Genomic DNA, 15,282 nt, shown 5'->3' with positions numbered 1-15,282 from the left:
AGCATGTCATTTAAATGTGTTCGTCGGCCTTTCTCATTTGCACTGGCATAAGATTTAAATTTAAAAATAACTTAACATAAGAAGAGTATGCGGAATATAAGTAAGAATAAGACTGAAAATTAATAACTTATATATATATGTACGTGCTTAGACGTAGGAATGCAAGTACTTACATCCACTCTGGAACGTGTTATCCTGGTATACGAGCGGTCACTTAAATTATTATCATTTATAAAACCGAAGTGACTATGACTATTATTATCAACATTTTCCACATCGGTGTCTTTTTCTGACTTGTTAATGTCGTATGCAACGGCGGCATTTTTAGCAGATGACGCAGCAGCAGCAGCATCATCATTAACACTAACCGAAGGGGCATCGTCATCAATATTATCATCACTGTAGGCATATTCTTCATAATAATAATCGGCATCTTGTTCTTGATCTTGTTCATCATAGTCGGATGCTGAGGAAGACGAAGAGGAAGACGAAGACGAGGACGAAGATGATGATGACGACGCAACTAAAGTATTTAAACTGAATTTTGTGTGCTGAGTATTAAAGAAGGGTTTTCTGCTGATTTTATGGCTGGCATCAGGCTGTTGTTCTTCATTAGTTTGTGAGCCGGTTACTTTGGTCATTTTCGTTGCCGAAGCTGCAGTAAAATATGAAGGCGGTAAAGGTGTTGTTGTAGCTAATTTATGCTGATGATGGCTGTGATCTTTTGGTAACGCACTGCTAAAGGGGGCGACGGTTGTTGTCGTTGTCGTTGTTGTTGTTGTTGTTGTTGCTGCTGCTGCTGTTGTTGGTGCTGTTTTATATTCCATGTTAAGTTTGTAATTCTTGCTGTTGTCAAGTGGTTTAAAGGTCGTTTGTAAGGTGGCTAATACATGCGGCATTTGCAGCATTTCCATTTTATCATCAACACCATCAGCATCCAAAGCGTTGCTATTGACTATGGAATGAATGGCTTCTACGGATTCGCTTTGATCTCTACTGAAAATGTTCGACGATGGTATCAATTCATATTCAGGAGTTTGCAAATGAAGGCGGTGATCATGCAAGTGCTTATGCCTATAGTGCTTGTTATGAAGTTTTGGATGGTTTTGATAATGCTGGTGTTGGTGTTGTTGTTGCTGCTGCTGCTGATGCTGCTGCTGCTGCTGATGATGATGATGATGGTGATGATGATGATGATGATGATGATGATGATGATAACGATGATTATGCTGAAGTGACTTATGGATTTTTCCCAACAATTCGGGCGGCTGCTGTAACAACACCAGCCACACAACCATCATTATCAATGTGCTATAATAATTAAACATTTTCAAAGCTGCTGTGCTAGGAGAAATTTACAACATTCGGGATTTTAGCTTAGATGGATTAAGAAACTGCACTTTTTTCACATTCTCACGTTTCATTATAAAAATATTCTTGAAAAATTATTTGATTATTTTCCAATTTTAATCGACATTAACGCACGGCAGTACAGACCAGGTGTGTAGTTGATTTACTATACAAGCAAGAGCTGTTGTCTATCGCCTATGAGAGTAACCATTATTGAAAATCGTAATCGTTGTAGGCATGAACAGGCATCTCGCATCGCTTGCGTATAAATGTGTCTGTTTGCGAATTAAGCACTATTTTTATTAATATTAAATTATTTTTTATTTATTAATTAATTCGTAAACGCTATGACAGGCAGAACCGTTTGGAGTAAGACCCAGTTGCATATGTTTTGCGTTTATTTTAATTATTTTTTTTATTTTAGTCTCTTATGTTTTGAAAAGCACCTTCAAACTTATGGCATGTATATATGTAGATATAATATATAAATATGTGTATGAATTCATATGAATTCATTTACACACATTTACGCGCTCTTGATATTTTTCGATATAAACACGAACGACCTGATTATTCGCCAGTTTTATGTATTTTGTATTTAATTTCTTCTTTTCTCTTTTTATATTATTTTGTAACTAATTTTTATTTTTATTAAATGATTTTAATGCACTTGAGAAGTGTTCATAAAACATTTCATTTTCAATTAAAATTAAGCTTATGTGTAAATTGTTATGATTTTCATCATCATCTTGTTTATCAGTTAATGAACCATAAACCGGCTGACCGGTTGCCGCATACATTTTCAGGCAGTCTTTTTACTTTACTCGCTCACTCACTTATTTACTTATTCACTCACTTACTCGCTTTTCATTCCTTTATTAGTTCGCGTTCATTTGTTCAGGTGCATTAGCTTAATTAATTACTGTTTACAATCTTTTGTTGTGATTTATGATTTTTATTGAACAGACGGAATTTCACTTCTACTTCTACGAACAACAGCGCGGTCTCGTACTTTGAATTATTTAATGCAAATATTTTACAAAATTTTACAAGTAAAAAAAAAAAAAAGAAAAAAAGAAAAAATTAATAGATATGCAACGCCCACTACTATTCTTCGCTCACTGTATTTGAATGAAGGTTATCGTGGAGATCGCCAACAAATACGCACACAAACTCATACACAATAGATGACTTCAATAAATATTTTGTTTTTTTTTTTTTTTTATAGTAAATTATTTTGAAAGGACCGTTGTTAACACGATCGATGTCGTGAACTATTTGTTGTAAGTACTTGTTTCGCAAGCCTTCAATAATCACTGCATTGAGAAAATAAAAGAAAAAAGTATTCCTGTATGCTTAATATCACTTGTCGGTTATGCGTAAAAACTAGCTGTTCGCCGTTTTCTTCTGTGTCTATAGAGTAAGCGAAATGTCTTTGTTGTGTAAAGAAATCGAAAACAAGCGCGTTTATGTTGTTGACTCGTTCGCTGTTCTCGCGTATCTGTAAGATACGACACACAGTCTAAGACGTTAAAAAATCCTATAAAATATATATTCAGGCCTTTTATTCTGCTTACCACAAAGTGCTCTGCCATGCGCCAACGTGCACGCTAACGTTTCATTACAGCTGATCATGATTGCTTACATTCTCTGTTTATAAGCATTTACAGCATTTACTCAGCCGGCTAATATGTGATACTCTTCTACTCATTGTTCGTAAGCTTTTATGTTTAATTTCTTATTTAGTGAGTGTTTAATTGAGTTAAGCTTGCGGGGATTTCCCCGGCTTTTTTTCGCACTTATTACTCTTATTTCCATTTAGTATTATTAGTTATAGTTTTGCACTCTCTCTCTCTCTCTGTCTCTCTCTCTCTCTCTCTCTCTCTCTCGCTTGTCTTGTGTTCTGTTTCCTATCCGAATCTCTCCAATTAAGTTTTTATTCATTTCGTATATCATTTGCGATACGTTTACCATCCCTGTTTTCTCTTTCATTAACAATTCAACTAAATCTTTTTAAATTGTGTTGATTTTTTTTTTTTATTATTTATTTTTATCGTCTGAATATATAAGAAATTAAAGAAAAGGGGGGAAAAAAAAACACAACATCACAAACAATAATAATCTCTTCTGCTCTGAGAGATTTATGACTTCTCTCCTTAATGTCTATAAATCTGTACGTACAAGTGCGTGTGCGTTTTGTGTGCAAATCACAATTCTAGTGCGACCAGTATTTTCCTGCATCTGAGTGAATGAATTTAACTAAGGAACGCACCTCTTAACTTGTCTTTCATTATTTTTTTTCCTCCTTTTTTTTTCTTTATTTTTATTATTTATTTAAAACTAAAACAAGAAAAAAAATTACTTTTTTTTTTGCAAAATGTTTTTCTTATGATAAATTATGATTTATTATGTGCTTTAGTTTATTATTTATAATCTTTTTCGTTGAGGACTTGTATCTCTTTGTGAGATACGTCTGTCTATTTAACATAAGTAATTATTCCACGTAAATGTTTTTTTTTCTACTTATTTTTCAGTCTTTATTATTATCAAATAATTACTTAAAAAATTTTAGAGCACAAATCTGTATTCCTCTGTCTATATTCGATAGCGAATAAGTCTAGGAGAAGTAAGTTTTTACGAAATATTTTGAAATAATTTTTACGAAATATATTAGTAATTAATATAAAATATATGAAAATTCCACTTATAGTAATGAATTTTTTTTTCTAATTAAGCTTATGCGGATGTACGCAACATCCGCGGGATAGATAGATGGGATAGATGCACATTTTATTATACCGAGTTTGTCTGTGCGTCTTCTTTTCTTGTATCAACCCACTGTAGGCAATTTTCGAGATATTTTGATGAAATTTGTTACATTGACCTGTTTTGGGCCAACGACAAACACTTCTGACAATGCTTCGAGTCGAACCGATCTGAACCGTTTTTATATCCTACATCGCTGTCGCACATGATATATTAAGTTTGTGCTGTCCTACGGAGCACTCGGAAAGGCTTAAGATATGATACGGATCCATTCAGAATCATTTTCTAAATCGAGCTAAGCTTATCTGCCCGTGTACACGTTTGTCCTTCTGCCTGCCTATCTGCGTGTACGTCTGATGTCTGTTCACGTATTCTTGCGCTCAACCCACAGAACTCCATTTGATGAAATTTGGTACACTGACATGTTTTGACCCAAGCACAAGCGCTTTTGAAAATGGTTCGGGCCGGTCCATCTTTTCGACCACTCCTCATATAACGCCTTGTTTTGAATATAACAATTTTGAAAGTTTCTCGTCAAAAATCCCTGAGTAATAGTCTCTCGCGTTCTAAACTGGTATGAAAAGTTTGGTTCGATTGTGGAAATTTTTTAAGGCGTCTCTTATATAGCTACTCCTACAGAAAATAAATCTTTACATATCTAAGATAAATTGAATTTTCAATATTTTATGGTGAAAATCGGTTTAAATTGACAAAGAAATCAACTTTGCCCAATTTAGACCTCGCAGATCAACTTTTTCCTTACCATCGCATGTAAGGATAATCAGGATATGCAATCCTGCCGCAAAGATCTAATTGTTGCTGTTTTATGATGAAAATTTGTTCATGACAGTAATTTGGAATAAAAATTAAGGGGACCAAAGGGGGGACCGTATAAGATTTCTCATGAATAATAAGCCCTTCAGAAAAAACATTTAATTCTTAACATTTTATGATGAAAATTCGTCCGCAGTAGCAATTTAGCAAAAACATTAATAATAGGGAATTTGGGAAATGTAGGTCCATTTCTTAAACTCTAAAGTATATAAAGGTTATCATGGAGAGCAAGCCTTTGTGTGGAGAGAAAGTCTATTTTCTAGTCTTTTTGACAAAAACTGAAAAGCTACGCAAAATTTAGGAATTAAACAAAATGTTTAAGCTTTGATGACATCATGTCATGTTTTGGACATTCTCCAATATGCGAGCTTTCATAAAGAGTCTGCCTTTCCACGAAAATAATGTGTAATTTTTGGTGTATTATTACCAACACGAGCGAAAGATTGCATTAGGCGAAATTGTGTAGGGTACCTAAAGGTCGGCCTTGCCCGAATATAAAGTCTACTTGGAATAAAATTCCGAAAACGTTCAGCATACCTATACTACTATAAGGAGTGACGTAGGGCATTTATCGGTGGTCCGTGGCCCGGTATAACGCTCTTTCTTGGTTAAGACATGAAACTCTGCTTGCATGATGTTGGCTTGGAAAGAGCTATTGTTCAACTTTAAACCGTATAAGGATGACCGTTTCAATAGAGCTATCAAATTTTCTTTCTGGGATTTCATACCTGAACCGTAACTCATAATGTAAATGCTAAGCAAATTGCACCGAATGCTGGTAAATCTTAGCTAAAAGGCAGTGCGTAAGCGCGTATTTTTAAGACGATGTGGTTTTTACATCTGTAAAAGTGTTGTGTTTCTTTGTACGTTTATCAAATGAAACATATTTCATCATCATATTTTTTATCCATTGCTTATTCATTACGACTTAAGCAAGACAATCGCGGTGTGTCATAGTTTGCGACGAAAATTCGATTATCACCGATTTTTGAGTTAGCAAAGAATGATTTTTCTGTAGAATGATAAAAGACTATTTACCGCCAAGAAAATATATAATTGAGTAAAGTCCACATTTTGTGTAAATAATCATTAAAAAAATTTCCTGACAACCGTCTAACTTGTCTAACAGATGTGCAATCAGCAAACGCCCAACAATAGAATATCTCAGGGCTTTGTAGTCTAAATTTCAATAAATGCTAATAGACCTCTTTAAACAAGTCGATAATTGAATAAATTGAAATTTTGTTTGTTATTTTGTGTATTCGGATATTTGGCTTAAGTTCATAAAACAAAAATATAAATATGTTCTTCAGTAAAATTTTTAAAGCAATCTATTAAAATGGCAGTCCAGTGAAGCATTGCTGTTGCCCAGTTTTGCATGCTTAGCAGGAAGTTAATTGGTTAGACGTTGTGGTGTGCATTAATTAAGTGCAAATTGACACTTTGTTCTCCGACATTGGGTAAAATGCGAATGACAACGTTTTGTGATATTTCAACAGGAAATATGTTTGACTTATGAAATATTTGTAGCACGACACCACGTACACTATTGCAATCGGCAACAGATTTGTTGGTTTGAATATATGTCTGTCGTTCTTATATAGAAAATCAGAAGGCACTTAAATACCTCTTTTCTCTATTTGAATTAAGCATGAAAGATAAATCGCAAAACAGTGCTAGACATTGAGTGAAATCCTCCGGTCTGATGACTCTGACAAGGAGTCGCTAAAATCAATTGGCCTTTTTCCTATGTCTCGGCTCTTTTGCGAGAGAAATTAGTCAAATACGTGGCAAAATGACTGAATCCCGGAAGAATTCAAACACAAAAAGTAGTAATGCAACTTATTGCAATATGCAAAGGGCTTGTGATTATTCCGACCAACTCTTTCTTTGTAATTTTCCTTTTCAAAATGTATATAAATTACAAGGCAGTTTGATTAACGCATGCATCATGCGGTGTAAAGTTAAAAGCTTGACCGAAGCAAAAGCAACACAAACAACAACAACATTTTAATCATGTGTCAGTTTGATTTGGTGACAATAAATCGAACTTCTCCTACATGCATTTGTATATGTGCATGCTTACGTTATATGTGAGTAAAGTTTGCGAAGACATTTACGGCATTCATCATAATATTTATAATCAAGCATAGCGTATGCAATGTTAGTTGCTGTTGTTGTTATTATTGTCGCTGACGTACATAAATTTTAAGCATACGATAACTACAACAGGTTTAGTTTTTCAATTTATTCCGCAGAAGATTTTCAGGCTTCCAATATTACGCTATTTTCAATATAAATTAACATCTTGAGTTATACTTGGAGATGTAGTTACGTTTGCTTGTTCTTGTTCTTGTTCGTTTTGTTGCTGCTGTTTTGTTCAAGTTGTCTGCGTAGAAAAATTCAAATATTGATTTAGCCATAAACAACAATAAAGACAGCAAAGACGATGACTAAAGATCACATATAGTAACCTTAGTTTGCATGCATGGGGCAGATATATATATATATATATATATATATATATATATAGACGAATGTAGGCTTTTATTTATTGTGGCTGTAGACGCATTAAAGGTTTTCTTTTTTGCGTATAAGGTTTATTATTTAGAAGAGAATCAAACCAACAAACACAATATCCGAACATGGAATATGAACCGAGTACGAAGCATTTGACTTAAGCAGCAAAAGCTGCTACTACTTGTTTGTATTCGATACGCTGGTTAATTTATTGGTTCTCTGCAACAGAAAGTGTTAAGAAGACAAACCGACGCAGACTTATGCGCATTAGAGTATCCAAGTGCTTCGGGTTGGTAATCGGTCGAAATTGTTTTTAAGGTTTCAAAAAGGTGGCAGACACACAAATAAATAAATCAAAAGCCAATGGAAGTCCGCATAACTACACACAAAAAGAATTTTTATTTTTTTACAATTTCAAGATTTACGTATGTTTAGATGTGTAAGTGCTTTGAAATTGGTTATCGGGAAGGTGTCTGCTTATAAGAGATCTTAAGAACGCTAAAACTTCTATGGTTTGCCTCTGATCATTGTTAAGCGGTTTACGTTTATGTGTACGCACACTGCCCGCACATACATATGTATACAAACACAACACTAAGCTACTTATGCAAATACATTTATTTGTTTTTGTAATTATTTTTGGAAAAGTGAAGGAACATCGATTGGTACATTGCGTTAGTAGCGCTTAAAAGCACGCATCTGTACGCGAATCTATAAAGTATGTACATTTTTCATTAGCTTAGAAAACTGTTTTGGTGCAGCTATGTCAATTATCTTGGCCATGTGTTCATATAAATGTTTGTCTCCGTCTTGTTTTTTGTGTCCGTTCATCTGATATAACGCAACAACTACGTTACACCAAACAAGAGAACGCGGCCAAGCGGCTTGCTCGCGTGATTAGCTCTTCGTGACAAAAGGAAAGAAATAATAGACTACCATGTAATGTATTTTAGTGCTTATGCTGCCCTATAGCATACCTTATTACCGTATGTCTGAAACATTTAATTCGTCGGAAAATCTATACAACAGACTTTTTATTTTTCTCGAAAAATATTTATTTACTCATCAATACATATTTTGTTCCGTTCAAAGCAACCTCCTGAGAAGTAATACGCTAGTGCCAGCGCTTTTTCGAAACCTCAAAGCACTTCTGATATGCATTTTTTGATATGGCGTTGAACTCTGCCACCAATACGGTGTTCATCTCATTTATCATGTCAAAACTTTGTCCTTTCGTGTCTTCTTCACTTTGTGGCTGAGGCATGATTATGGTGTTGTTTTTGGCCAAGAAAATTACGAACGAGCAATGACGTATTTTCGTTTTTCGCTGCTACACGTTCCATGCTCAAAATATCTGAAAAGATTGCATGGCCTGAGTCAACGGATATGAAAGTATCCTCGGAAACTTCTCTAATAGTGATTCGACGACTCTCCATAACAATTTTCTTCACTACTTGAACGTTTTCATCGCTTGTTGATGTGCAGGGGCATCCACTACTTATGAGCATTTTTGCTCAAAGTAGACCAGTCAGCATTTCAAGCGAGTTGGGACACTTTATTTTATTTTTCACACAAATTTCAATACAAATTATTTAGTTCATTTCTTTCGATAGCAAAAAAAAAATTCCAAAATCGTATGTTCCCCATAAAATATGAAAAGTCACCTTTGTTATTGAACGCACCTCGTATTTGTCAAAAATAGCTCGGCTAAGACAGTCGCTCATTGCTATGGATTTGTCTCGTTCGCACTGTGGGCGGAGACGATGACAATTGTGTGCTCAAGTTTTCTTTGCACTAAAAGTCTTTAAAGCCAAAAGTGACTTTCCCTGCTGCGGGTGGCTCAAGGCAAATGCGCAAATACACCACTGACAATAGTGCTTAATCAAAAACTTGAGGTTATGCACTCTTCTTTTCTCATGCAGTTCTATCTTTATTTCACAGAAAATTGTGAAATGTTTACGCTTGCTCCGAGTTTTCCAAAAAATGTTCAGCTGCTTGCCTGCCTGAAACTTCACGCACAGAGTTGTCACAGCCGATGGGAATCTTGTGAAAGTTAAATGGTGGACTTTGAAGCGGCGAGATGTCGCATCATCGTAAACATCGACGAAAAAACGACAAATTGAAGTTTTAAAGGATATTTGTTGTCGTTGTAATTGATGTTTCATTAAAGGATATTGCGGCATGTCATTAAAAATATTGCCTATTGTTAGGCGCACCACTTCTGCCATCTGGCAGTATGTAAATTTAGGGTGAAAATCAAGAATTTTCTTTTTGAGTTTATCTAGCAAACGATGTAGTTTTGTTAGGTCAACGGTCATGTTAAGCTGTAATCAGAGGTATCTGCATTGTTTAACGCCTGCACCTATTATTATACTCAGTCAGACGAAACACTTAGTCATGTGCAAGCATTAATATTTTGTGATAACTAGAACGACTACGATAGACCGTTTTGGGGCCTATCTAGCTGTTAGATGTCCGTCAGTCCGACACCGGCTGTTGTCGTGAGTATGCATTGAAATACGCTTAGGGCCGTTCTTTGTATATGCGATCCTGATGCACGTGGTCTATAAAATCCATGAATATAGTCCATATATTTCGCACTAGACCACTTGAGCGCAGCCGGCATTACGTAGCGGTTATCCATTGCTTGGAGTAGCCATAAATTCTGAATTGCCATCACACTTTTTCTCCAAGAATTTCTAATGTCCAGCGTTGCCAGCAACCAGTGACTCTACTACCTTTCCCTTAATGGCACCCTCAATAACATCATAGACGACGGTTAGCTAAATGTCTAGAAGAGAAGCTGCAAGGGGACAACTTCCTATATTCTCAATAGATTCTGTCGCCTGGCAAATTGTAATTACAAGATGGTCCTAATGAATATAACGAGCGTTCGATGTGTTTTGTGAAGCGCTCTAAGAATTCTGCTAATATAGAACATCAGCTGTGAACCATTAATATTCGGCGTCGCTTCCGATATTGATGCATATCTTTAATGATTTCGGTTATGACCTCGGTTACCTCTATTTTTTATCGCCACATACTCTTCATAACTTACTAGAAAATTATTTTCTTATTTTTCTCTAGCGTGGCTGCTAAAATGTGTTAAAAATCGTTTCTCTACCTCCTTACTCATCGACACAGTACAGCTCACCGTTTCCTTGCTCATGAATCATTCTCGTTCCTTTTAGACGCTTGAAAACGATTGCTTGCTGACCTCCCAATAATTGTGCCAGTTTTTGCTGTCCGTACGACATTGACATTCATTGACTGGATGCGTTCAATTCTTCACCTTCAGAGCGCTTTCTCGTGCTAAAATCACTGTTCCTAAACACGAACAAGTGCCGACGTTGTTCAGCAGCACTTTTTTTTTGCTTTTTTGTTAAATAAATAGCAAAGTAAATCGTCTCGCAGATGAAGTTTTGCGAGCCAAATCTAATAAGCACAGGATAATAGAAGTGTAAATATGGCCTGAGGTGCTCTTATAATTTCACTTAATGTAATGGACAATCAAAATTCAGCACAAACCGACATAATGCGTATGTATACAGCTTTGTTGCCTGCTTCTCCCTTTGTAACTTTTTACTAAGTATTTTCCGTATTTTGTTTTTCTTTTGTTTGTTTATTTTACAGCGTCAGTTGGTGTGTCACGATATTGTGCAGCCATACATACGTATATGTGGCTTGTATCCACATATTGATCGCATATGGTTTTCAACAGTGCATAAATCTTATTAATGATTTTGTCAAGCGGCCGAAATGATGCGCACTTACACGTCTGACCAGAGCACGGTGACAGTGAATTTTTTCTTCTTTTTTTTTTTTAATGTTTAGTAAAACTTCAAGGTAAATATACTTAATTTTGCTTGAAAAGCAAGAAACCTTCCGGCTTTTAGCTCTTTTTTCCGCGGTTAGTTGAATAGTTTGCTAATTGAGATTAATAGCCTTAAAGTTTGCATTTTATGTGCTTTAGGTTATTTAAAAGGTAGAGAAGAGCTTTCCTCCACCCATCATTCAAGTGTTGCTGCGTACGTACATGCGTATATTTAATCCATACCTGTACTAATGCACTTAATTGTCTGACCAAGATGTGAGGACATGTCCCTTCGACTTTTAACCATTTCTTAGCAATTTTTATTTGTTGATTGTCTTGTAGGTGGTTGTTAACGTTACCGTCGTTATTGTTATTGTTGTTGTATTTATTGTTGTTAATTTGCATCTATGCCTATATTGTTAGTTAAACAGGCAATTGTAAATTCATGTATGCGTATGTCACTCGAATTTCTACATCAATTGTTTACAGCTAATAAACTAAGAGTGTTGTGTAGCGCTTATGCAGCACCGTGCCGTGCGTATCTTATATGTTTGTTTATTTGCGCCGACATCTGACATTAGTTTAATGCCAAACAAAACAAAAATTTACATAAAACAACAACTACAATAGTAACAACAACAATATACAACGAAAAACAATTAGAATTGCTAACAACTTTAATGAAGAATTTGTCTCTGTCCACCGACACATACTTGATGTGGCTTAAGAGAGTTGCAAGATTTTAAATGAATCAATAGCCGCAACACTCAAGAAAAATAATTGATATAAATTAAAGATTTGAAGTTGAAGCTGAGCCAAGAGTGACATTAGAATTTTTTAAAAAAGTAGAAGAAGACATTAGGCTTCCAAGTTTAGACTCCGACCCTTTGAGTGTGCTGATCGATTGAAGCATGAAGATGAATACGCAATAATCTCACATTATTTGTTTATCTTTTCCATTACTTTAGATATTTGCGCTGTTACGTTGAGTGTACGCAAACAGTAATCCCAGTAATAATAACGGGTCTTTATTAATAGCGAGGCTTTCTTAATTCAAGCTTAATGAATAGACGAGGTGGGAAGGGGCTGTAGTGGTGGGAAATACCGGTCTTGTCAACAGCGAATCTGAGACGTCACTTAAGATTTTATTTACTGACTCCTATCATGCTTATGACTTCAGATAATCGGTGTTGTTTCAAAACAAAGGTACGGCAAGAAGCGATCATTTCTGCTCTGATTACAATTTTTGGAAATCCTAGCATTATTGTTGAAGAAGCGAGCTCGCCACAGTATAGTCTAGCTATACTTTGCCGTTAGTGTGATATCTTATGAGAAGTATTACGTCGCCTCACGATGACCAATATGGTTCAAGATTACGAATCCATTCAGATCATTCGTTCTTGGAATCCTTCAAGCAAATAATAAACTGAGTATTCTCTTTAAACTCAACTTTAAGTTTTATAAGTTCCGTGCCTTCGTTCATATGTAGTTTTTTATTCAAACAACAATGATCATCTCTAGATCCGGCTGGCTACTTTTATGGACACTAGTTTCTATGCTAACTTCTTCCCTTTAAAAATTCTTTGCACTTCACTGTCTCTTTTTTTTTTTCCAACTGCCATCGTATTACACGAATAGGGGACATCCCTTTAGTGATTGGGAAAGAAAAATTTGTTGTTGCAAGCTTCTTATTATTTCATCACATTATAATATATTTTAGAAATTCAGTTGCAAGCTCGATGCTACGCAATGTTTCGAAAACGCGACTACCTGACGTGATTGATATACCAGCAAACTCAAACCTACCACACTTTTTCAGATTATAGCCATATCAAACATTTCACAACAGAGGCGCGACGTTGTCCCTAAATATTCTAAAGTAAGATTGATCGTTGATCGTTGATGTGGTCACCTCTTCGTGATAATTCGCTTTGGTAAGGACTTTTTTTCAAGTGTAGCTTAAATGAACTTATTAGAAAATGTAAAAGAAAATGTTTATTATTCTTTGGTGTTGGTTATTGCACCACCTAAAAACATTCTTGTTTAGCAATTTATTCTATTTGCTGTTACAATATGTTGTTGCAAGACATGCCGTTCTTCCATTGTTGAGCTCAATATCTTGACTTCAAAGACTGTTGTTTGCATAGTTACACATATGCAACAAACAAAATAATTGCTATTGCACTGTGTAAATTTGCATGCAATGTTAAAAATGTCACACCATCAGGAAAAAGTCCAACATAAACGCTGCGACTATAACAGAAGCCATGCGTGCGCTTGATTATGAACTGAGTGGCAGGCATAATATTTGTTTTAAATTTTTGCTTTTCTTTTTCTGCTGCTTTATTTGTGCAGAGACGAGACATGGTTGCGCCATATTTTGTATGAAATATATTCGAACCTGTCATGAATGTTTAATAAAGTGCTTTTGAATTCCGTGAATAACTTATAAAGCCTCTCTTTGCCCGTTTTGACTATTCAAGGCCTCCTCGTTCTCGTCTCATTTCGTTATAGTTGCTTTCTTATGTCGTTTAGCGCATACAAATACACACACGCACGCACACACACACACACACACACAGTTTTTGTAACACCATTGCGTCTGTCACTCTTGTGGTGTTCCATATTTCTAAAAAATTGACAAAAAATTATTATAAAATATATTTATTAATAAATAAGAAATAAATAAATTTGTGAGTCCACGATATTTACGTGTCGATCGTTTGATATCTGCCAATAAACGACAAGGCCTGTTGTGCTTTCAAATTAATATGTCTCTTTTTATCTATATGCATACATGTGCAGAGGTTAGTATGACTGTGCGAAATCCATGTTATGTTATAATACTATTCCACTACATAGGTGGTGGTATCCTGGTGATTATAATGTCTTGCTTGCAGCATGTCATTTATCATATATATAAATATATATATGTATATATATATATATATATATATATTTTTTTTTTTCTTTCAAAATTAATGTCGGTTAGATAAACAAACATATATACTGTATCCAATACATATGCACATATAACACACATATAGCATACTGACACTTATATGCTATATTTGTGAACTGTTTTATCGTTGTCACTCTCTTTTCGTCTGCCACGCTTTATATATGTAATGTGTCAATAAATTTGTGATCAAGAAGTACGAAAGTTATGTTCGCATTGAGACGAATCTTGGACACCCATCGTCTTGATAATTGCGCAATTGTTTGCTACATTTTGAGCACTCTAATAAGTCAGGCCGTTGTAATAACGAAATTTCATATGGCTTTTAAAAGACGAATTTGCACCGGGAAGACTTATTAGCCGATCTGTGGCTCAATTGTTTGGAAAGAATGCTATGCGACACTATGCACATAAGCACATAGCACAAAAATCCTAACTTAAAATCGTGGTCCGTGCGATATAGAAATGACGTTCATGTACCAGTGGCATTGTCTCCAATTATTGTTCTGCTGTAAGGCCTCTTCTATCAACTTTTATCACTAAAGGGTTAATAGTAAATGTTGAAGTACTTCTTTTCTGTTCAATCGAAATTTCGCTTTAATTGATTAATGATTTCGAACAGGCGTCCTTACAATCAAAACACGTTCATTCTTTCTGCAGTATACCATGGCCTAATAGGAACGTCCAAGTTTACGTTTACCAAAGTGTGCTTTTGTCATAAATTTTTGTGTAGTATGTTCTCCAAATATTATGTTTTAATAGGATTTTTCTTGGAATTGTCAAGTTTCAAAGTTTCTTAGGAACCCCAAAGTGGAGCTTGGGTCGGGAGATTGGACTTTGAGAAACTTGTTTCAACGACATAAACCTAAGGTCTGTATATCGTTTCGGTGTCAACTTTTTGAAAACGTGATAATGTTAGTCAGAGACGGACATACGGACAGCACACTGATCGAGAATATGTACACCTATACTTTACGGTTTGTACGCCTAAATGTGACAAACGGATTGATAATAATAGGATACCGTTATTCTGCTTTGA

The 15,282-nt window shown here is 35.2% G+C and overlaps 1 protein-coding gene across 1 annotated transcript in view; it reads right to left on the bottom strand.

Moving 5' to 3' along the window:
• The window catches only part of LOC119633058, a 62,611-nt gene extending 60,607 nt beyond the window's left edge, over positions 1–2,004 (bottom strand). Inside the window, exon 1 of the mRNA XM_038026262.1 lies at positions 174–2,004. Coding sequence (XP_037882190.1) covers positions 174–1,328 — 1,155 coding nt within the window. The 5' untranslated portion in view covers positions 1,329–2,004. The remainder of the gene's footprint in view (positions 1–173) is intronic.
• Positions 2,005–15,282: the final 13,278 nt, after the last annotated feature.

The sequence above is a fragment of the Glossina fuscipes genome, unplaced genomic scaffold, assembly GCF_014805625.2.
Source record: "Glossina fuscipes isolate IAEA_lab_2018 unplaced genomic scaffold, Yale_Gfus_2 2, whole genome shotgun sequence".
Lineage (NCBI taxonomy): Eukaryota > Metazoa > Arthropoda > Insecta > Diptera > Glossinidae > Glossina > Glossina fuscipes.
This window is presented reverse-complemented; position numbering and strand designations above follow the sequence as displayed.